The 25,500-nt window shown below is 38.8% G+C and overlaps 1 protein-coding gene across 1 annotated transcript in view; it reads left to right on the top strand.

Moving 5' to 3' along the window:
- Positions 1-2,819: 2,819 nt before the first annotated feature.
- The window catches only part of LOC139700316 (uncharacterized), a 229,631-nt gene continuing 206,950 nt past the window's right edge, over positions 2,820-25,500 (top strand). The window contains exon 1 of the mRNA XM_071598955.1: positions 2,820-3,124. Coding sequence (XP_071455056.1) covers positions 2,820-3,124 — 305 coding nt within the window. The remainder of the gene's footprint in view (positions 3,125-25,500) is intronic.

Raw genomic sequence — 25,500 nt, forward strand, 5'->3', positions numbered from 1 at the left:
AATATTGACTATTTAAATTGAAACAAGCATTTGGAATTCAACGGCTGGCAGTGTTTGTTTTGAAATATCACGCATCTAAACTAAAGGCTTAACTGGAATCGACAGAAGGGGTTTTGCGCTCAAGCAGGGGAAGTAATTGGATATCCGATAGTGCTCTAACAGCATATTTCTCCGTAAGCATAAAATCATGGCGAATTCATTACAGCACAACGCCTATCCCTTAGGCTGGATTAGAACTCATGGCCAACGTGTTAGATGGCAAGCTTATTTGCTTTCGCTGAATCTCTGCCGCTGTTGTTTTCAAAATAGAGCAGGAAGTCACTAGAATTAACAGTGAAGGTATTTCCTCTTTCGGAATACATTTTTTTCTCATCGACCAATCTACTAAGTATAACGAGGCAAAAAATTTCACCGATGAGTTTTTTTTTCTGCATCACGATAAAGAGTAGGGAATAGTTTTGCCATTTCCAATAAAAGGAATCATCTCATACAAATAATTTATTCATAATTATAGCTGTCGGGTGGGGCCCATTAATTATGCAATTTTTTCAAAAAGAAGCGACAGATAGCGTGATTTGAATTTCAGTCGTCTATTTCAGCTCTAGAAATCTTCGATCCTTCAGCCTACTTTGCATTTTAGCTGTTCCATTGGGATCGCACCTCCCCACCAGGATCCACACGCAGCTAATTTATTCAACTAAACCTGAAAGTCTAAAACGCCTTATTTCTTACCCCGGAGAGACTGGATGAAGACGCTGAGCTATTTTAGTCTAGGTTGAGTCTGGTTATATTTTTTGGTCACAGGGATCGGCAGAAAAATATGAAAAAATTTCGCCAAGTAAATCAATGGACGAGATATCACCAAATGCGGAATGGGCCGATGTTTCATGAAAAAATATGGCGAAAAATCTCTGACCAACTGAAAAAATATCTGGTTCCTTCATTAGATTTTTAACTCATTACAACTGTATAATTTAATGGAGGCAAAATATTTTACCTACAGTTATGATCAATCGCCTCTTGGTAGGGAGACCAATCAGTTTTATGGTCGGCTTTTATTATTTGAATTGCTGGCTTTACGAGCAGGACAGGAGCAGAGGCACAGGTGTTATTGAAGGCATTCTTATGCCCACGCTCCCTCCCCATGCATCTAAAGCCACCTACACAAATCCCTTCGTCCGTTCCCTTTCTGATTCGCCGCCCGCATTCCCACCGCGGGCAAACCCTAAAACCTCCCGGAAGCGCCCTTTTGTTCTTCCAGATACCTCAAACACCCTTATCTCTCCTCCACCCTCCCCACTCTTCTGCCCTCACTGGCCCAACCACACCCCACTCCGTGTATCTGGGCGTGGGTTAGCGGGAGGGTGAGCCGGGAGAGAGGGGAACGTTTTCCGTCCACCCCGAGCGATCCGAACCGATTCTCCACCCTACCTAAAACGTACCCTCCCCTCCCGTAACGTCCCTCCCTCTATCTCTTCCTACCTCCCCTTTCTAACCCGTTCCTACCCTCCCCTCGAAAAACCCACCCTCCCGCCCCTCCTCGACCCTCCGCTTTCTCATCCCCACGCACCATCCCCCGCGCCTCCCCGCTTCCCGCTCCCCTACCTCTCGCCCCGTCGCTCCGCTCCCTTCGCCAATTCAGTGCTTTCACGGCGCTCGGACGAGAGCGACTCCCGTGTTTTCCGGGGAGCGGCGTTTGCTTCCGCGGGGCGGATTCCGAGAGGAGAGGCGCCCAAGCGGAGTCGAAGGAGTGGCCCCAGAGGATCTTTTCCGACCTCCCCTGCCCTCCACCCTCCCCACACCACCAATCCAACCACCCCTTACCCCACGCACAACTGTTCCGGCAACTCCGGAACCCAGAGAGGGGAAACCACCCCAACTTAAGGGAGAGAGAGAGAATTCGTCGCCGATGGCCCACCGAGTGTGGTTCCGACGGAATTCCCAAGACTCCACCCTTCTTGAAGACGCATGTGACTTGGAGTTTGAAACTACGTGCTTGTGGAGGAGCACGTGTACCAGGGGTTGAGGGTAACGTTAGGGAGTCTTGGTGGGAAGGGAGAGAGGGTGAAGCCCCCCCCCCACAGTCTCTCCTCCCAGTTGGTCTCCAACCTCATCCCCCCCATACGAGTGACCATTCTACGTTCCCCGTGAACTGCACGAGGGGCGGTTTCTCCTCTCATCTCCACATCCAGCCGTCGGCGTGGATGCGTGGGCAGAGGATGATTTCCGTGCCATGCGGTTTCCAGACTGAGCAGACGAGAATAGATTTCAGAATTGAAAAGCTAATCAGAGCTACGCAATTGGTGCGTGTCAGTGGAAGTCGATTTTGAGGAGACGGACGCCACTGGATCGCCCCGCCAAATAGCGGGACTAGAGCGGTGTGAACGGTCTTCGAGGCTCACTCATAGATATTTAACTACACCTCATCCCAATGGAGTAGTAGTACTGGCACATTTGCCTTCAACCTTAGATTATCTTACGACTGCGTGAAGTAGAGGAGATTCAAATCATTTTTCCGGGCTGGGCCGACAAATATTATTCCTGCAAACGCGAAGGCTCACTAATTCCGAAAAATCTTTCCTCTCAAATTTCAACCCTTCAGAGAGGGAGGGAGGGAAAGAGCCGAAGGGTAGAAAATTAGGTTGACCGTGACATTCTGAGAGTCTCCAGAATTTGCATTCCCTTCCGTTCGTTAGAGACACCAAAGTTATTCGGAGAGAGGGGTGGGTTTTTAAGAGAGGGGAGTGAGTCAAGAGAGGAGGGTGAGGGAAGAGGGGAAGGGGACGGAGAAGGAAGGAAAACGAACGGAGTTGCGAGTGATGGGAAACTCGGCGCACAGCCGCGGCCCCAAGGAGGGTTCCCTCTCCGACACGTCGCCAAAGTCGCTGCATCGTCACAAGTCGGTGTCCAGCACGGGAGGCGAACGTGATGGGGGAGCGGGGTCAGGGGGCAAGGACGGTTTCCGGGAAAACGGGAGGGCATCGGAGGAGGCGGCAGGGGACGGCGAGGCCCCGGCGGCTGTGCCCTCACTGCCGCTGACCGAGAGGCAGGTAGCGCTGCTCGAGGAGACTTGGAAGGAGCTGGAGGAGAACATCGCGCGCGTCGGAGTCATCATGTATATCGGGTGAGTGGGTCAGGAGGGCCCGTCCGTGAAATTACAGTGCGGGCGGTTTCAGTGCGTGGGCCCGAGCGCCGCTAACGTTCACCTAGGGTGAAGCTTGCGGCCTTTCGCACGTGCGATGTTGAATCCAAATACAATGTCTTTTAATTGAGGAAAAATCTTCAGCATAAAATTTGACTATAGAAACTGTTACACTTTGCACTTCGTTCAATTAGTGGGCATTGGTAATTAATTTTCAGAGTTAGCTCGTAATTCCATTATATTTTTGCAAATTTTTAAACTCTTGGGGAGTACCAGTAAAATAATGAAATGAGATTTACCAGCGTATGATATAAAAGTGAAATTTCATAAGTAAGAAATGAGGATGAATATTTTCCTGATGTCAGTAATGTTGAAATGATCGTAGGGTTGAACATTTCATAGAATTCATTTTTGCACTGCATTCCGATTTCAATTGAACTGTGTAGCCGTTCATGATTACTTATCTCTAATTCTATTACTACCTGCTTCCTGTGGCCTATGCCGATACATTAGTTCTGGAAAGTTCCAATCGCCCACAAATATTAGTTAATGTGGCTGGACTAATTTCCCAGGAAAAACTTTCCATCTACATCCGTGCATAATTTTTTCTGATGCTTTTCCATTCATATTGTAATTTCATGTGTTTGTTAGTTATTTTGGCATAATATTTTGCACAATATTACCAAGGAAAATATAAAGACCATTAAAATTTTTGCGTCGTTTACATTGATATTTCAATATTCTTTTCATAAATTTTTGATATATTTAAAGTCAGAGAGGAAAATATTTCCGAATAAAACTAATATCATAATCAATATGATTTCCAATAAATGCGTAATTGCACAATTGACCTTCATATCGTCCGCCCTATGAGGCTTCTACCAAAGACCTCTTAATCAGGTATCCGATTTCGTTTATCGACTGGTTAACATGGCATAGAACTTGGGACACGACGAAAAAAACACCCCTGAAAATTGCAACGAGTCTTGGTAGACGTCATTTTGTTTCGGAGTATCAACCCTCCCACGCCCACGGATATCACAACAAGGAAGACAGTGAAAATCAAGCTAATTTTAAACGGCTTTTCCTCGAAACCTTCATGGGAAGACTTGAATTTCAGTTTTAGGAGGTGAATCCAATGCCAAAAGACACCCCATAGCCTCATTCCTCGTCCGCGGGCACGACCCCAACAGCTGAGGGATACTCTCACCCCCGCCTTAATTATTCTTTCCTAGAATTCCTACGTTCGAAGAGTCCCAAGGTATGAGCGTGACCCTCAGTGTAAACGCACCCTCCACACTAAAAATGGTTCCATAAAAATAATGGATGATGCCGTTTTCTTTTCTTAGATTCACGAAGACGTATTCGACGTGTGAATCTGGAGTGGACATTTCAGAAATACCCTAAAAAACGGTCTGAATGAAAAAATATTTTTTTCGGCTTGAAGAATTCAAAACCCTGATATCATTGTAGATAATATTTAATTTCAACAGTAATCATTAGATACATGTTTAAGTTTACCATAGCGTACATGCACTTCTCACCTTGCAATCCTCTATAAGTATCTGCGAAAAGGGGGTTTCAGATCACCTGTCATTGGTGCCACGTAATTTTCAGCATTGGCTAAAATGTTAATTTTGGGTGGTTCGAATTTTCGCACGTGATTTTTTCTATTATTTTTTAATCACGGACTGTTTGAGGGAAAATAGGGTTCCTTCCATCGATCTCCCTGAGAATCTTTATCCTTTGCATTCTCTTGGTGGTTTCGCATACCGACGTGATGCGGAGCTAGAATCATTCTCCCCGTGCCAACATAAAACTCGCAAGATTTGTACCTATTTAGTATTTCAATACATACATTTGGAATTCGTTCCTTTAGTTGCTCTCAACTCTTTCATTTAGAATATTTATCCCAGTTCGTCATGGTTTTGAATTAAGTGGAAAAGTGTTTTTTTCTGCATTATGATTATTTAAGCTTTGGAGGCCTGCTGCGTAGGATTCCAACTGGGCAACAGGTTTTTAAGCTGAAGTATAAAATAACGGAAAATAAGATCTCTCCTCAACTTTATCATCGAAGTATTTCTTCACTTATAGTTTGATGGAGTCATGCTTCTTTACTCGTAATACAGCTCCGAAGATATACCTGTATCTATAGTGAGAAATCGCTTGGTATTTTGAATATTTGATTCAATTTCGAACACGTCATTTATCCTTAATGACTTTCAGCACTCGATGTTATGTCGAAAACCATATTTTTAGTTAATAATGGGTGACTGAGCCTGGTTATCAAATGCCGCGTAGTCTTTCAACTCTCATTTCCTCCGCTGAGTGGTTTCTCGGTCTGCAATCGCCGGAACAATGGAAACCCAATTCGAATGCTCGCTCAATAGCCCCCTCGTAAGGCTTAATGAAATATGTAGCGATACAAACGTTTTTAATTTAAAAGCAACACGATACTCAAATCTGACACAAAGGAGTTCTGAATGAGCAGTAGGCCAAAATTTTTTAATTATGTTATTAATATTACGGGAGAGATATCCATTCAAAACTTTCATCCCCTGATTATCAATATTAGCCTAGATTTTGCTATGCCAAGAGAAACAATGAATTTCAAAACTCTTTGAACGACGTCTAAATCAACGCAGCTCCGTTCATTCAAGCTCTTGGGTAAAAATCGTTGGTAGAGACCGGAACAGCATGAGTTAATCTTTAAATTTTTCAAGCAATCACATCAAAATAAGTCACAAAATACTTTAAATATTCAGTACGCTAGCGTGAATTTAATGCGAGCCGTAAATAAAATACGATTAAACTGATTGTTGATTGTATTGTACGAGGGAGGGGCATTAAAGACGTCGTCTTGCTATCACAGTTTAGATATACGATAAATGGTCACCAAAGGGTTGACTTTTTCTTAAAGTATGAATTTTACCCTATAAAATTACCAGTTTCCCAAAAAATACATATAATAATGGAAATGATAGCACAAATAATGATGAAAACACCATTAAAATTTAATTTGACTTTTCGCTAGTCGTAATTCGAAGACGGACGATCAGATTTTTATACCAAAAGTAGGAAATTAAATAGGTTGAATAGGTGTGCCTCTCTGAATTTAGGATAATGGTCATCAAAGGGCAGAAAGGAACGACCTAATGAAAATGCTCCACACATAACAGATTGTTAACACAGATTATCAATATTATTTAAAGATAAAAAAATTATTGTATTTTATTGAGGCATTTAGGAGATATATGGTAAAATTAATGAGAGTTTAACGAGTTCAATAACAGACAGGGTAATGCTTGAACCAAAAAATTAAACTTTATATCTACAAAAATCGTAGAAAAAAATTGTCTGGTGAAGCAAAATTCTTTTATTGTGCGGACTGCATTGTTACTGATAAGGAGTATGTTCAAAATCAGGATACATCCAGGATACGCCTAGACCAATAGGTTTTAAAGGAAAAGTTCATCGTTATTCTGATACGAAATCTCAACATAGCGGAAACACTTGGTATATGGAAAAAGAATGAGAATCAAGCGAATGTACGAAAATTCAATAGTGTTAACTGGAACATCAGTTGGTGCTGGCATTTTAATACCAGGCATAGATTACGTCCAACTGAGATACCACTGCCGTTTACTCCACAACGGATAAGATTAAATTCTACCCAGGCCTTCGAAATGACTAATAAAAAAGTGCACGGGAATTATTTTCATTAATGCGACGTCCATACATCCACCACAGCCGGCGTCTGCCTAGATTAAGCTTTATGTTGCTACAAGTAGACCGTGTCCATTTGATGGGCTCAAAATGTTCGTCTTCAAAATATATGAAAATGGCCGCTCGAAAAAGGGCAACCGTGCATTCACAAAATAAATGCGGCTAATTCTGATATGTTGAGATGCACTGAATATTAAAACCATTAACGAAACAATTGAATTTAATTTCTATTGAAATGGTTGTAATTACTCGTATTATCAGCTACTTTTAGACATTACTTTTAAAGAGCCACATGATTTTTAAAGTATGTTATATATATATATATATATATATATATATATATATATATATATATATATATATATATATATATATATAATATAACCATAAGGACCGCGTTCACTATATAAGAGCATCCGCCCGGCAAGTGTCCAGGTTCAATTCCCGGTCAAGGAAATATATTTACGCTTGTGATTTTGCTGGATTCCGCCTTCACCACCCCTCCTGTGTTCGTCTTTTATATGTTTTTTCATCCTTTTTCCTTGTATCTATTTCCATGTGAATATATATATATATATATATATTTATATATATATGTCTACATACATACATATATACATAATATTCGGGTATAATCATTATTTTACATTTGGAAAAAATAAATTAAGGTATATACCTCACAGTAATACTCTTAATTGACTTCTGTTGAGTACCATTGCAACGAATCAGAGTAAATGTTACCGCCACCTAATATTTAAGGTATTATTCTCGCGACCTATTTTGTCCTACATGCATATGTATACTCGCGATAGTAGTGCGCATCGCTTTGAAACTATTTCCGGAGATTATAGGGAGCGAACAAAATGGCCTCGCCGTGGAAAAGTTTGAATTTTTTGATGAAAGGAACGAGGAGCCGAAGAAAAAAATGACCGAAAACAAGTTCTCATCGGTTTGAGGAGCTTGTTCATGCTTAATTTATTAAAGAAGTTTCCGGAACGTGCTTCACGGGGTAGACGCTTTTTATGTTGCCCCTTTGTGTGGTTGGATCGGGTCGTGGCTTTCTCATTTTGAGTGAGCGTATGCACGCAGTACGCATTGGTCTCACATTTACAGTGACTAGCTAGTACTATGATCTAAATAAGCTCAGTAGTGACTAGCAAAAGGTAGAGGAGGAGCGCAACGTATTGTTTAAATATAACTCGTTAATTTAAATCTATTACTTTTTGTTTGGTATTTGCTGTTTTTCCTTCACCGAAACTTTCTGAAACGAAAGGCATACTCTCTTTTTCATCTTGCACGTAATGATCAGGAAACTTCGTTTATAATACTGTGTCGACGCTGTGAGAAGAGGTCGATACAGAATGGGAGATGGGACTAACGTCGTCTGGAGAGACGGGGCATTTTCCTTGCATAACAATGGCTACCCCCACTGGTGAGTTACCCGAGTTTTATACCAGAAGTAATGATGAAATCTTCAGCATGCTCCTCTCGATAACTTTGGGTTAAATTTCACTTAAGAATGAACCATGGAATCTGTTATGTATCACAGAAGTTTCGATTGGGTGTGCGTGTGAAAGAAGAATTTTGTACAAAATATGTGTAAACAGGATTTCCCCCGTGCAGTGGAAGGAATCTGTCGCTGTAGATGTAAATCATAAATAAAGATCCTCCAGTAAGTGGCTTGGTGAAATTAACCAGATACTTTCAATAGTAATATTATCTTTAATGCTAGCCATCATATATATATATATATATATATATATATATATATATATATATATATATATATATATACATTCAAACACGAAATCCCGCCAAACGGCGAATAAATACTCATATATACAGAAACAGATATAAGGAAAAGGGATAGGAACACATATAAAGGACGAATTCGTCCTTTATATGTGTTCCTATCCCTTTTCCTTATATCTGTTTCTGTATATATGAGTATATATATATATATATATATATATATATATATATATATATATATATATATATAATATCTTCGAAATAGAACGCTCTTCGGCGACGCGGCGACGTGGTCCCTAATCTTATCACCACTTTCTTCCCCGGAACACACAAAATTAAACATCTAATCCGTGACCTCTTCCCAATTATCAATAACACTCAGTCCACATCACTTTTATTCCCACACTGTCCCTCTGTTTCGTTTAAACGCCCGTCGAACTTGCGAGACATCTTGAAGTCCACAAATCCAGCTTCAAGCACCCCCGTCTCTCCCCCGCCCCTATCCGCACCATGCAACCGCCCACGCTGTAAATGCTGTCATCTTTTAAGACCCTCCCCCTCACTCAGTACCAACTCCCAACCACTCGCCACCTGTACCTCAAAAAATATTATATATCGCCTCTCCTGTTACTTCTGCCCTGCCTTCTACGTGGGCGAATGCACGACCGCACTTTCCCTCCGAATGAATAACCACCGATATTCCACCAAATCTCCCACCTTTCTTAATTATCCCATCCCTACTCACACCGCTTCCCACAACCAATCTTTTGACGACTGCTTCTCCGTTTCGGTGATTGAAATCCTTCCCAAATCTGCGAGTATAATAGAGGTGAGAACCCGCGAGATGGCGCATATCTGGGTGGCCCAATCATTCAAACCGCCCGGGTTGAACCAAGCCCATTGAATGCATCAATTGGCTGCCTACATATCCCCCCCACCCCCTTGTTCATTTCCTATTGGTCCGTTTACCTTTCCTTCCCCCACCTCTCCCCCGCACATCCTCTCCGCTCTTCCCCGAGAACGCCATTCTGAAGACGACAGCCGTGCTGTCGAAACGTCAAATAACAAATTGTGAGTGTCCTTTCTTTGTGTCTCTATATTCTAAAAATCTACATCTGTGTTTATATATATATATATATATATATATATATATATATATAAAGATTGCACGGAAAAACTCACACGAGTGGCACAATAATGGGCTGACACAATATAACAAAATAGAAAAGAATAGCAACATTTAAAAGAACACTCACAGGGTAAATTGTTCGAGCTTTCGGCCCTCTCAGAGGCCTTCTTCAAGTGAGACTCTTGAAAAAGGCCTCGGAGTCTCACTCTTGAAGAAGGCCTCTGAGAGGGCCGAAAGCTCAAACAATTTACCGTGTGAGTGTTCTTTTAAATTTTGCTATTCTTTTCTATTTGTGTTTTATTGTCTCTGCCCATTATATATATATATATATATATATATATATATATAAATTCATATTTATAAAAATCACACTAGTATCCAATAACCTCCATTCCCTCTCCTATATCTCTATCCTTGTAACCCATCCCCATCCTAAACCGACTTCATTTGACCTTCACTCAGAGAACCCTCCTTTGCTCAATGAAGACGATACCATCCAATCGTGAAAATATACAAAGTGAGAGTCTTTTAAATTGCGTATGTTTTAATATGTACTCGGTGATTTTGCTGCCTGAGAAGTTTCCTCTAAGAGCCTAATATAAACTATATATATATATATATATATATATATATATATATATATATATATATATATATATACATACATATTCATATGGATTTAGGTTTAAAAAAAAGGATATGAACGCACATCAAACACAGAAGGTGGAATTGAGCGGACCACTAGCGTAAAAAAAGTTTCCTTGAAAGAGAGAGAGAGGTAAAAACAATTTGTTTAGAAATTTCTATATATTTATAATATCCAAAACTCATCAATACTTATTGATGCTTTTCAATCTAAATGCATTGAAGTTTATCAATAAAAAGGTAAAAATGCGTTTAGGTTTACGTCATGAGTTTTCAAGACTTTATCATATTGCGACTACGCTTTTTAAGCTGGAAAAACATGAGTTTTCTCATTAGCAAATTTATTTTGAACAATATCAATGCCCTTGAGATGAACGCGTGAGGTTAGGCAAATGCGAGAGGGGAAGATAAGACAAGAGAGAAAAGCTAGGGAAAGCCTGACGCGCGCACGAAAGAAGAATAAAGTAGGAGGTGATGAATGATACGGTTCAACTGCGTGCTCTTTTTCTCCCAAGGCCAAGGAAAAGAGAGCAATTTCGGAGTGTAAAAGCCTCACATAAGATTTCACCTCCACATTAAAACGATAACTCCAAGTTCGTTTCACGCATGACAGTGGAGTAGCATGGCAGTGTAAGGAGCGGCTTTCACAGGCTTGGCGGACTTGTACAGGAGTTTTCCGATCCACGAATGGGAGCCGTGAGAGTGGGATACTTACGGTGCGTTACGCGACCGGTTGGATATGGCCTTAAATTTCATCTCTTTCCTGCGCAACATTCCCTCTTTTAATCTTCCCACCATCTTTTTTAACCCTCACCACCGTAATCAAGTCCAACCTTCTTGAGATGAATATTGCCACGGGTGTTTCGCATATCCCACAGTGATTATTACCACCGCGATGAAGTGAGGTTTGACGGAGGAGCCGGCTGGGGAACGAAAAAAAGCCATAATCTCAGTGCTCAAACGAGAATTCTTTTAATTAAACGCACAGAGAGACTTTTTTTTATCCCAGTTATCTTGGCAGCTTTCCCCATATTGCCAGTGACATACTCCGCAAAATGCAAAGCTTAATGCAGCGGAGAGAAATTCGGAGAAGAAAAATTAGGAGGAGGAGGGATCAGGACAAGCCAATCTCCTCTCTCCCTTACCAGCCTCTAATTTCGCCCGTCGATTTTCGGCCGCCGGCGACATAAGAGAAAAATAAATCCGAACCTCAATCCCTGCACGCAAACGGCATGAGGCACGTGAGAGTCTTTTTTCCTTTATTGGGTCAGGAGTGGCCGCGAGGAAGTTTTCCGTCGAGAGTGACATCACTACGACCACGAAACAACGTCCCTTTTTCGAGCCACTGCAAAATGACAATTTGACTCGACAGTTGAGCGGCAGGCGGTCATCATCGAAATCCATTTTTTATCCGCATCCGGAAAAATAAAATTTTACAATTCCGTACCGCGGCTTGGAATTTCTGTTGCTGTGTTTTCGGAAACGGGCTAACTCCCACCCGTTTGCCTTAACGAACGCAGCGGAGGAGGGAACAAGTTTTCATTGGAGTACGGGAATTTTAGTTGGATGGTCTATAAACATCACTAGGGTCAGTGACATGTGTATTGAATCATCGTCGTGAATACTATGCCGATAAAAGATTGGGTGCCGGAGAAACTAGTCGGTAACGGAACAAAAATAATTATCCGCGAGCATGGACATAACACGCACCACATCATCCTAAGCTAATCTCGTACTTTCTGGTCTTGTATTTAGGGAACTTCTGCCTCTCGATTATTTTTTATTGGGGTTTATTTTCATAGCTCTATTAGCAAAACTAATAAAGCGGAGAAATATAAAGGGCAAATGATAATTTCGTAGAGAAAAATAGAATTCTAGAAGTCCAATGTCTAGGATTTGTCATTAGTCTACCTAATAATTGCTTAAATTAGTACGGATTATTTTAATCACAAATTCATTTATTAACCTTTAGAATAACTGCAATTATTAATGAGCTCATCGACACCAACGGAAAAGACAAAATAAAAATTTCATTTATATGCATAGACGTAAGATATTTACAGAATACATTTTAGACAATAGAAATGTATTATTAGTATCCGCATAGCTTCATCTATCTAAAGATGGTGGAAAGATTTTAATGGTGTTTTATAGATTACACCGAAATAGGCCTAAAGTATTCATTTAGTCTACTTCATTGTTAATATTTTCCGTCCATCAAAATAGGCGATGTATATAACAAAATAAGTTCAATTATTGTTATGAAATATGTTATTGCACATCAACCGCTCGATATTCGAGAAATTCTTCGAAATTTGCATTCTTAACATAAGATTAACTATTTAGATTGAATTATTTTCCATAGGAATACATTAACTGAAACTTGGATTAATTATTTCATCCCCTAAGATTATGGAACTGGTTTTTAAATAAAATAAACTCATTAGCATTTTAGGTTCTCATTTTATGCAAACAATATAAACATAAAGCAATCATAATAGTATACAAAAGTAATTTTTTCGTGTGGCACTGAAGAATGAGCAATTAAGATTAGTCAAGTCTGTTAAAGAACTGAATTCAAATGATGTTGTCGGGCAAAGTAAAATTTCGGTTAAATTTGAAGATTTTGCTGACTGAGAGAATAGATGAGGTTCTTATCCTAAAATTAAACGAGCCATTTTTTTTATTTCTGCTATATTATTGATGAATCAGTCCAAAAAAACATTCTCTGCAATCTAAATGTCTTTGTGAAAAATTGAAAGCAATGAATCGCAGCAAATTTTAAGTTTATGTTGGCATATGGGCAATTAAGGACTGGATTCCAATTATGATTATTGCGATTGCATTCCGGATCTTTCTCTTCTTATTACTTTATCCAAAAACTATATCCATGTTTCCGAGTTATTCATTGCGCAATAATCAGACGGATGCACATATAAGTTCGATGTTTTCAGTCCACAAAAATAGAAATTTCTTTTTGAAAAATCTTTCTTTGTTTCAGTCACTTTTGATTTAGAACGCATTAAATAAACAAATGCAAAGCCATGTCGAATCGCCAAAGGGCCTGACATTTAATGTTTCAGACTCCAATGATTCATTATTTAAAATGTCCACTAGTAGAATATTTACGAAAAATCCAAAATTTTAATATATTATTTGACCAGGAAGTTTATTTTTAACGCTTTACTAAAAAATTACAACAGCTAAAAATCTTGCGCAATTATGGATTGCAAAAAGATACGCGGAACAATAACCGTTAGTTCCTCATTAATCCCCTATAGGCCATTTCAAATCATTTTAAACAGCTTTAACTTCGTTGAATAATAAGATAAATAATAACGTTGTTCGTTGATAAATATGATAAATCACATGAAATTCAATGGAGTAATAACTGCATGAATGAACTATTTTTTAAGCTTTCCCAAAAAATGTTATTCCTGAAAATATCGAAAAGAAATATTGAGAAATATTTTTTTAGGTACACTTTATTCATCAAAATAGCGACTGCAGACATGTAAATATTCATTCTCTTACGCTCATTTAAGCACAAAAACGAGTTACATTATGTAAACATTAAATTATATTTCCAGCATCAATTAACTCATAATCCCTTACATTATCCTTAGGCGGTCAGCCTAAAGCTCCTGGGCAACCCCTGGGTCAGTATGTTTGCCCAGATGTTTCGAATTTTGATTAAATGACCTCAGTCATCCGCGGTAGAATTCCTCCTCGGGCGATTCAATCGTCGAATGCATTGAAGACTAAGTAGGCCGTTTCTTTATTTGCAGCCCCTCGACGCACAAAAGAGAGCACACGTTTCTAAAGGCCGCGGTCTCTACCGGAATGTTTATTTTTACGATCTATACCCCCAACCCTCACCAGCGTGAATCGATGTCCAAAATCCCTTAGGCTTTGATCCATTGACTTAAAAGTCTCTTTACCGCGGCGAAATCACTCTACATTCCACTTTTTTTTCAACCTCCTTCTAGAAGAGGTGGATCGATGTTTCAAGATTCCCGCCTCAGAATTGTTTGAACTGGACGTTCAAGACTTCTTTCGAGATGGTGGCCATAGTAGCGGATCCCAGTTTGCCGAGCAGGGATGATGTTGAAGGATTTGTTTGCTGGATGCAGTCAACCTTCCCTCCCTCTCTCCAAAACGCCATCTCATCCAACTTCGGCCTTTGTTTCATGAGTTACCGCAGTGTTACATCCTTCCTATTCCCCTTCCCCTTACCGTCCTATTTTCCCCGTAGCCCTGTTATCCCCTTGATTACAAGGGTCTTCTACTTTTCTGCGTCTGCGTAAATTTTAGTTAATCAAATTTCCACTCGAGTTGCACTGTCTTTTTTGAGCATATAATATGCACAAGTAAAATTTTGAATAATTTTGGGCATTAATTTATTTTCTTGGGTAGCAGCCATTAGATAAAATAGCAGATATAATTTAGTAAGTAATAATTTTCAGTCGGTGTTCAGCTATTTCCAATAGAATGCGATGAACATCAAGTAACTCAGGGAAAATATTTTGTCGCTGCTAATGAAATTAGAAGAGACATTTAACTGCCTTTTCACCACCATTCCTCGCTAATATCCAGTTCCCTGATTAAGAATACGTTTATTGTTCATTTTATGGTGATGTTGAAAAATAAACTGGGGAATATTCTACAGAATTGCATTAAATATGATAATACCGTTCCTCCAAAATCCCATACTCAAGTTCCTAGGCGATTTAATTGCACCTTCATCTTGCCTTGCGAGTCTCCTTTGGCAAGTACGGCTGAGATTTTAGACCATCAACCAGTCATTTGGGAAAATTTACGTTTGAAAAATGACGTTTAAGAGGTAATAAGGTAATATTTAATATTCCAATTGGCAGTCCTCATTACTTTATATTCGCGATCATGAATAGCGCACGAAAAAGAGGTTTCTTCATATGCGTAGGTTTGAGTACCTCCCATAACTTGAGCCTGTAATTTCACCAGTCGATATGATTTAAAGATAAAATTATCTCTTCGAGGTAAGAAGTCAAATCGTATTCTTCATATTTTCTAGCATTTTAAGTCTTTCGAGCATTCTTTAGCTAAAATTTGGCTCCTATTTCAGCTCTCATAACATTCGCTATTTCCTATACTTTTTTGGTTCAAAAAAGTTTTAACGAAACGATGAGGATTGTGCTGCATTAAATCAATAATTAAATATCTCTGACCTAGGTCTTAAGTGTTCGAACAGGATTAAATATTATTATATCTAATTATTCTTGACAATATGAAAAACATCTCTCCTTTAACTCGGGTTAACAACAAAAATTTTTATTACAATGTTTCTTCACTTCTCGCTTTATTGACGTTTTTTAGGGCAATCGCACCAAAATTCTCAGATACTCAGGCCTCAGGCCATATCAATATCTTAATGATGCTCAGGTTTTTCACTTGAATCACTAAGCTTACATCAATCACAATAAAGACACAAGAGGAAAGGGAATTCTTTCATCTGAACATTAACGCGTCTTTTTTAGATTTCCCGAGAAACAACTCGCGACATCAAATTATTAATTTTCTAAGAAGTTTGAAAGAACCGTACAATACTCTTTATTGTTAAGTCTTGCTAAATGTTCGTAACGTTGGCGAAACATCCACTTCCAATGATTTGTTTCATAATTAAAATTATTGATATGATTATGGATCAAGAGGGAACTGATCGTTCTCTCTTGTGGAGCATCGAATTCTAAATTCACACAATTGGAACTATGGTATTTTTATGTCCAGAATGGAATAAATTTTTACATTTTTTAAATCCTAGAATACTTCGTGTATATTGTTTTTTTCCTCCCCTTCAGAAATACTATTAAAAAACAAAATTGGTATGTTCACCACGTCTGATGAAATCAAATTAAATTCTTAAGGAATTCGCTATTTTTCGACAAATTTGCTCTTCTACGATTTTCGACTTCATACATTTTCAATTTTCGCCGATAACACATAATGAACCATAAAAACGGAGCCTAAGGGTTTACTGGGAAATTTCTAAACCAAATCCATTTAAAAATGAGCGATGATAATATTTGTGAAAAATAATTCATAAATATCAAAGAATTTTCTAATTTGGTGTTGAGCAATCAAACATTAGGGATACATCAGGGATAAGTATTTTGGATCAACCGATCAATGTAGTAAGTTCAAAAGAAGGATTTCGTTAGGCAAAGAAGCTTTCAAAAGAAGGAGGGAATTCGTGACAGGGTGGTTTTATTGGCATGTTAAGAAAAAGTTCGTTAAAACGTTGACATGGAGCATTTTTTTGTTCGGGGTGATAGGTCTAGATCATAGGCTTTTGAAATTTGGCTGTTGAGAAAGGTGGAAAAGTTATAATGGACGGATAGGAGGGAAATACAAAAGGCATAGTGTTTGGAATGGGAGGAGAGAGGGGATTGTTGGGATAAATCCAAGGACATTTAGGTACAGAACGTTTTGATTAAAGATGAGATGTTGAAAACTGTGATGGAGGGAGGAACATCGAGCAAGCAAGGAAGGGGTGGGAATAGGATAGACAGATTAAATGGAATAAAGGGAGAAAGGAATTATGTGGAACCTAAGAAGGGTTTTTCAAATTGAGGGGTGTCAGGTCGTGTCTAGCGTAGGCTAAGAAATGTTTCTTTTTGCCGTTGCATTGTCTGTGTCCATCCAAAACACCAATTTTTTACGGGAGAATATTAATTTTTTTTAAATGAAAAAATATCATTTTGCAGAGTGAGTGAATTTTTTTTCTCCGGCACCACGAATACCAAAACATTTTCTCACGGGTGCCTATTAAAAATTATGCCTGTTCTCAAGAGATCTCGGTGGTCAAATATTTGGCCGGGAGCGTGATGCGGTTGTCTCTCTCCGTCACATTGCATGAATGTAAAAAAAAGACTCATGTTTAGTGTGAAATGTAAAAAGGTTGGAAAGGGCGGTACTCTATAGGATTCTGCCTGGCTTTTCAGGAAATTTGTCCACATTATCCTCGCTGTTCACCGACAAAATCGTTTCGATTCCATCAATTTCTCACCTTAAATTCCATTCCTCCATAACCACTCTATGGGGACTATGTCGTTCAACAGTCGCTGAAATATACCACCCGAAAATCAGAACGAGGCGCTGCTTGAAGTCCAAGCATAGCTTCCACTCCTCAAGCGCCAGCGTATAAGTGGGAAGCAGGTTCGATTTGGAGAAGCCGGTGGGGAATTGCAGGAAGCGTAGGATCACCCCTCTCACCCGAAGTGACCATTTCGCCCTCAGATCCTTCCACGAAATTCAACGTAGGCCACAATATTAATGCAACACAATAATCTCTCCCGGAATGGGACCTAACTCGGAATTTCCGATTGGATATTGAACGTGAATCAACAGAGAAGTGGAGGTAAATAAAGGGAGGCATTATTAAATGCGCGTAAAAGAACGGACAGTATTTCCAAATCACAAAATTCAAATACAGATCCAAATTCAGAGAGAGAAGTCGGGAGGTGTAATTTGTCTTCCTGTAATACGCATAAAAAATTTTCACCGTGCCATTTTATGCTTATGTGCCATGCTCCGCTGGCATCCGTTTTAATTTCTCAATCAAATTATAAAAATGAATTAATCTTTACCTTTGGTATGAAGGATAAATATCGTATAAAAAATTGCATCACATTGGAAAGATCACAAGGGTTGATGCAATATGTTGTTCGTGTACTATTTTTTGTCTGAATTATGATAAATTTTAAAGCAAGAGCAACTTGTAATTCAAATTTCCTTTGGGGTGATATAGTTATACGTGTTATCTTCTCGTAATTGCATTATGGGTCAAACATTTTTTAAGTATTTTTGGTGGCCATTTGTTTTCGCTAATGAAGTAGGTACTCGACATGAGGCTCGAAATTATGATTCACGGGGCTACCGGTAGCTATTTTATGCTGTGCCAATTATCAGTGAAAGTAATCACTCCAATTCCGAGACAATTCTAGAAGATGACATCGGAAAGAGAAACATAAACCAAAGATGTGCAGAAAAGGGACCTGGAAAGGCTAAAAATGACGGACGTGTCGACTTCCGTCCGAGTGAATCTGTCAAGAGGGAATAATACATGGGTAGGAGCCAATCCGAGTTGAAATCGAAGGGAGTTTCGACACCACGTAGGGAAAATATAGTTTCCTTTGTGCCACTTTGGGCGAAGAGGGGAGTGCGAGGGTGTCAAAAACATGAACATGAAAGGAATAACATACACAGACATCGCTTGGAGTTATTCAGTCTCATTGATAGTGAAGATAAACGAGTCGATATTTTGAATATTGTTTTCGTTTATAGCACACGATACGCAATGTCAAAAACATCCAATATCTGCAGCTGATTAATGTGAAATACTCCCCTTACTAAGATATTTCGCAACGAGACTAGCCCTTACTCGTATTTGCAGTTCGTGAATATTTTTGTGTCGAATTGAAGGGGAAAGAAAAACAAAAATCTCTGTTTTTTTTAAATTAAGCCTATTACGAAAAATAAATCGCCTTAGCTAGCTCGTCAAACCTATAAAAGCGTAAGAAATAAATAATAAGCTCCATACGTGCGGAGAAAATTTCCGGAGCGTGGGTTGACTCACGATGCAGAGTCTCAGAACGTCGTCTCCGCCGGTTCTTTCCCTTTGAACTTTAACCTCCTTTAAGTTAGAGAGGAGGGAATTCATTTTTTTTGGATACCGGTATCGGAAATGCGAAATTTTCCTCGAGCTCCGTCGCCACAGTCCTGCTCCGAGATTGCCATTGCACGAACTATGCAGCGAGAAACAAGAACTCACCAAATTAAACTGCGAAGGAGGCGACGAGGGAGGGAGGTGGTTTAGGGTGGTTGACTCTCGTCACTCTTATTTGGCTTGCGAAGGCGTGAAAGGGAAACGGTATTACCTCTTGAGTCCACCGATGTCCAAACGTGTTGAAGGGGTCTCAATGTTCAAAATTATCCCGCTGAAAATACGAATCAAAACCGAATCATTGAAGTGCTGCTCGATAACATTTGCTTTATACTCGTAACACGGACTTCCAATCTCCCAGCATCTCGAGGGAATCGTTATCATTCATGTGCAAGTATTTCCCGTTTTTTTGATAATTTACAAAAAACCACACACCAAGAGATGTGACATTAGTTTAATTAGAGTGGCAGCAGGTGGATTTTCAAAGGAATCCCATCACCTGAGGTCATTTTTCCTAAAATAAATTTTTTGTCTACCCCAAGAAAAGTCAATTTACAAGGAAAAATGGAGTTCATGCATAATACGGAATTTGAACTCACGGCCATAGCCATGAAAATCTGTCATAACATACTCCATAGGCTTACTCTGGTAAGCGCTTTGTTGGAGATTTACTCACGGTAGTTGTAGTAGTAACCTTAATATCTACAAATATACGTCGCTAAAATTAGAACACGACCATAATCACCAAAAGCCGTTAAAGTGTACTCCATAGGCTTACTCTGATAAGCGTTGCGTTAGTGATGCACTCACGGTAGTTGTAGTAGTAACCCTGATGTCAAGTAAATATATACGTGCGTCGCTAAAATTAGAACTGAAATACTTGTTATAGGGATCTCTCATTTGCGCGATCATATCCCAGGCAAAAACAATAAGAAAATATATCACTACGGCATTTATTATAACCGAGGAGTTGTTTGATAGTGGAGGGTATAGATGAACTAATATACAAAGCTCAACAGTGTGTGAAATCCACTTATCATGAGAGGAGGGCAAGTCCTTTCCCTATGCCACCCATAGATTTCCAGGAAGATCGCGTAATTGAAAAAATAATACGTCTTTGTTGACGCTTTAGGGTGCACGGAGATCTCATCCGAAATCGAACGCAAGTCCTGCGTTCAGTAGCCCCGTGCATTATTCCCTTTCTAGCACACCTCCGTACTATTATAACCCCTGCAGAATTATTTTTAGCCGCTGTGGGGCCCGAAACTACAAATTTACGTAGTTTTATGTAGTGAATGCGAAGTGAAAAAATAACAGGACGACTAAAGTCGGAAATAATTTTAAGTTTCCAATATTATGCTTACTTTAAATCAATTTAAATTACATCTACAAAGCATAATTCGTTTCAGAAGCAACCAGGAAAACATCACAACCATCCCTAACGGTGCAGGAGAGAAATAAGTAATGTCATTTTTTCCATTGCGGTGAAAGCAAACCCATTTATCTTCGACCTGCCCAGTTGTCCACGTCTCGCTTCATGAAATAACGACCTGTGATTGCTGAAGAGTGAGGATACACAAACGTACATCGGAGGAACCGTTATCGACAGCGGAGCAATGACGTGGGAAGGTTATGAGAAGGAAGGAGAGACACACGAGTGGCCATCTCGTGGAAACGCTGAGTGGAGAGTATAACAAATGCGTTTCCCGGAAATTATGAGAGTGGATGGAAGGAAGGGAGGGGGAGGAGCGAGTGAAGTGGATGAGGGAATCGCTCGGGCCTTCTGTGTTTTTGCGTGGGACCGTGTTGCCGGGAGGAATCCGGGGGAGGTAATTCCGAGCGTGCGAGTGACGTGCCGGACACCTAAAGGGAGGTCAGGAAGAATCAGGACTAAGGGTGGGATGATGGGAAGATGAACGGCGCGGCCGAGATGGATGTTAATAGTTTTTTTTTGATATCTCTTTTCCTCTCCAGCAAATAATTTGTACGCGTTTGGAATGAATTACCGGCGTCATGCAGAAAAACCTTTGGTTTAGTCCTCTGAAAACGGAATATCACTACCCTTTGTGAGTTCATTCAATCAGTGCCTTTTATCAAAGACTTTTTATGCCAGTAAGTTTGATATAGATCACATATTGCGTATATGAAGCGATGAAGTACATCTGTGCCTTTAAAAACCAAGAGAAAATAATATTCAAGACAATGTAGACGTAGCGGTAGAAGAAAATAACATATTTTCTTGAAGTATTCAGCAGAATATCATGTTAATGTCTTTGTACTGCCATCATACTCTTTAAGGACATAATTTATAAGGCGTGAAAAGCGCCTGAAACTATAAATAAAAGAAAACTGGCATTATTGAATTTTTCGAAGAACAAATGAATTTCTTTTATTCCATTACTTCATTTTCCTAAGCTTGATTACTGTTTACTTTTATATGTGCCCTTATTTTTGGCCCATTTTAGCGCTTGTAATAACTTTATATATTTAATGCTCTTAATTTTACAAATATAAACCGCAAAAAGATTTCTCTCTCATTTCATCCCATAGAAAAAAATGAACAAAATGGTGTTTAGGGATTTTTTCATTCAAATACTTGTTCTAAAAACATTCATTTTCCTGTTACACTTCCAAAAAAATTTGAATAGGAGAAAATTAGAGTAGCATTTTTATTTCCTATCCTTCATTTGCTAAGGAGGTATTGCTGGTAGTTACGGAAGTATACGCTTTTACTTTATTTAGAAGAATTTTTAGTTTTTCCCTAGCGAAATAAAATATGCGCGGAATGCATATTTTATGTTTTATATGGCCTTTTGCTGCACCACCTGTTTACATTTTTCCCATGTTTTCCATGATGCTGGCGATTACAGTGTCCGTCCCGCCTTCTTTAAAATAATTAGAATCTCCTTACTCTGGGCATTTCACAATTGTGATTTACCCCCCAATGAGATTCTCTTAGATTCCTTCTTAGATTCCTCTTAAATTAATTTCACCTGGGTCGAATTTCTGCAATATATATGTATAGAATGCAATTGTAAATGGTCCCGTTTAGTTTCTTGACGAGGAAAATGCAGTTACGCATTATGATAGAGTTCAATCTTTATGCATTATGATATTGGGTTTTAAGGAAGCCAGAATAAATTAAAAAATATAATTTGCCTTTCTTTTTAAACATCATCTCTTTTAAAATGTGGCGTTGGAAAAACTTGTTAGATTAACAATCAAAAGGAAACTTCTGAGTGAATAAGTTTTAAACAGTACGTGTGGCTAATTAATGAAGTAACTACATCAAAATGGCCGGTATATCAATGATTTTTAACCAGACCGGTAACGTTTTCAATTCTAACACTGCATTCAGTTAGACTTTTATCGTGACAATGAAACAGGCTAAAGAAGAGAACTTACTTTACATAAATCCTCAAATTCAAGTATTTAGAAGAACATGGTAGGTACATCTGTTATAATTAAAGATTGTATTGCCGAAGAACTTTTATGAAGAGAATCCCATCTGTTCAGATTCACATTAACGAGTGGACTGCAATCGCACGCTTTGAAATGAAAAGCTCTGGGGGAATATTTAGAAATATGGAATGTTAAAAAAACCCAAATAGATTCTTTTAAGCAAATATTCCCGAAGAATGGACATACCTAAAATTCATAAAACCTTGGCCATCGCCATATTTCACAAATTCTCATTACGAAACTTTACGTTTCCATCAAAGGCCTTATCAAGAGATTCTTAAAAGTATGAATTACTCTCTGGACGAAAAATTGGTCATAGGATATGCTGCATTCGTCGTTTTTCTAAAAATAGTAGAAAAAATTGTAATGCATTCTTATTATATATCAGCCACATCATATTCTAACTTTTCGTTCTCGCAACGAGATCATTACTCACTGACATCAAAGGGAAAAATCTTCTAGATTAAAACTTTAACATGAATGGAACGACTGGAGTATTTCTGAAAGTTTCCTTCCCTGGATAAACCGTTCACTTTTTTTACTCTCCCGTCCATTAAAATCCAAAACTCGACAATGGAAGCCGATGAAGCGTCTGGAAGATATCAAGCCTCAGATAGAGCAGAACCCAGGAAGAAATTTGTTAAATCGACATTAATACCATAATGAATGAATGATTAATAAGGAAATTTGGAGGAGGGCTTGAATGCATAGGCCTACACTTATACAAGCCTACTTTAAGGTATAATATGGTGGCAACAAGTAAAAACGAAAATAAGTGATGAAAGCGACGGTGTCAACATTGAGAATTTCAGGAAGATATTAAAATAACGGACTTTTTGGTAATCTACTTTTATAAGAACTTCTACGACAATAATATTTCACTCCTGAAAACAAAATCATTTTCACGGTTACATCAAATACGATAATACGTATGAGATTAGCCGGTAGTCAAGGGTAGACCTGGACAATTTTATGGTACCTTGAACGCGTTTAACTTTATGGGTTTCAAATATAGACGTAATGTATTACACGTTTTTACACTCTAGGGTTAAAAGTAGGGGTACTTACTGCTAGGGTGCACAAAGGTGTTGAAAGAATAATCTCCAGTTACGAGTATCAAAAATAACTTATAAACACCAAGTTACCTCCCAATACGATTTTTAATTCTATTTACTTTTTTATGCACTCACCGGTCAAATTTAACATTTATTCGGTAAATTTTATCGGTAAAACGAGGTGATAAGGGCAGATGAAATTATTCATGAAATACTAAAGAAATACAATGAAAATATCTTGGTTTGAAAGTAAATTTATTTAAAGCACGTGTTTTCGATCTGCCTCGAGGTCATCACATTTCCATTCGGGGCTTGTGCCAACGAAAATGAGTTTTTAAGTTCATGAATATTCGTTTGTTCACGCTCGAGTATTTAACGCTAAATGAAAGAGGAGAGCGTATCGGAAGGGCTCCAGAAGTCTTTTGTTCACTCGAGGGCCTTCGAAATGTAGATGCCTGTCACTCTAACCATCCTGTTCCGCTGATTTTGACTCGGTAGAAAGTTGGCTCATGCGAACAGCAAAGTGGACTCTCGATTAAATTAAAATTCAGCAAAAAGGAGAAAGTGACTACTAAATAGGTGCCATGAGCAATTTGCAAATAACTAGCTGTTAAGTAAATTAAGGGGAACTGTGAAAAGCTCGTGAATTTTTCTCGAAATTATCGCACGCTATTTGGCACAACTTCTCATGGAGATTGCCATTTTCTCTAACTGTAGTAATGATAAAGACGTATGTAACAATAGATCAAATTCAAAAAAACCATTCAAACCGTGAGTCTTAGGGTTTAATTTGTATTCAGTTCGATTCTGATGTAGGATATGCAAGATCCGAGATTTATTATTTAGAATATTTTGCAAAATAATCTGACTAGCGAATGCGAATTTCTTGTCCGTTTATAAAAGATGCTCAGTTACGGGAAAATGAACGAGTACATTTTCGGAGGATTGCTGACTTATTCACGAAAACAACGAGTTTTTATCTGTGAAGAATTATAAGAATTCCTTTACATCACTATTTCATGTAGGTCATTCATACGCGATAAATCACGGATTACTCTCAAATGAGAAGCCATAATTTGTCTACTCACCCTATAATAAAAATATATTGATTGTAAAATGTGTAAATAGCCGGAATGGTGGGGAAATTTTATAAGAGGATGAAAAAAAAGAGGATTTATTTATGTTCTTTAAAACACCCTCAAAATGGTGGATAAGGTAGGCTTTTCCTTTTGTTGCGTGTTGAAGTTAGCCAATAAGATAACTGAATATTTTCCGAGCTTTAAAAAACCAACTCCAATGCATGCTGGTGGAGGGAAGCATTGAACCAAATGACGCCTCGGAAATACGGGACGAAAATCCCGGGATAAATGTATATTTTTACGCGCCTAACCACGTTTTTTCATCGCCTCAAATTTATTTTTTCGAGCAGCCTTACCGAGATTATAAAAGCCTAGAGTCTTACGCAAGGAAATCCTGAACTCATTCGCTTTTTATTTTTTAAATCGACACAGGATGAGAATTAAAGTCACTCGGCATACGTCCACAAAAAATATCTAATGCATCTGCAGTAATGCCCATTCAAACAAAACTCTTTTGATGTCATCTTTTACTGATACCTCCGGCAGAGCATGCGTATTTGCATTAATTCAGGATTTACACGGGAAAAATAACGACTATATGTATATATAACGACTGGAAAAAGGCAATTCTTCCTGAACTTTAAACCTGTAATCCTGAAAACTTTCATGCGTGGGTCACAAGAAAGGAAAGCGATGGGGATAGGGAAAGAAAATCACAGGGGAAACATAAATGATAAACATAAGGTAGAATGGGAAGGAGAATAGAAATCTGGGAGAGAAGGCAAATGGAATACCGGGCATAACATACA

Source organism: Hetaerina americana, unplaced genomic scaffold (genome assembly GCF_022747635.1).
Source record: "Hetaerina americana unplaced genomic scaffold, ioHetAmer1.1.p SCAF_10, whole genome shotgun sequence".
Classification (NCBI taxonomy): Eukaryota; Metazoa; Arthropoda; class Insecta; order Odonata; family Calopterygidae; genus Hetaerina; species Hetaerina americana.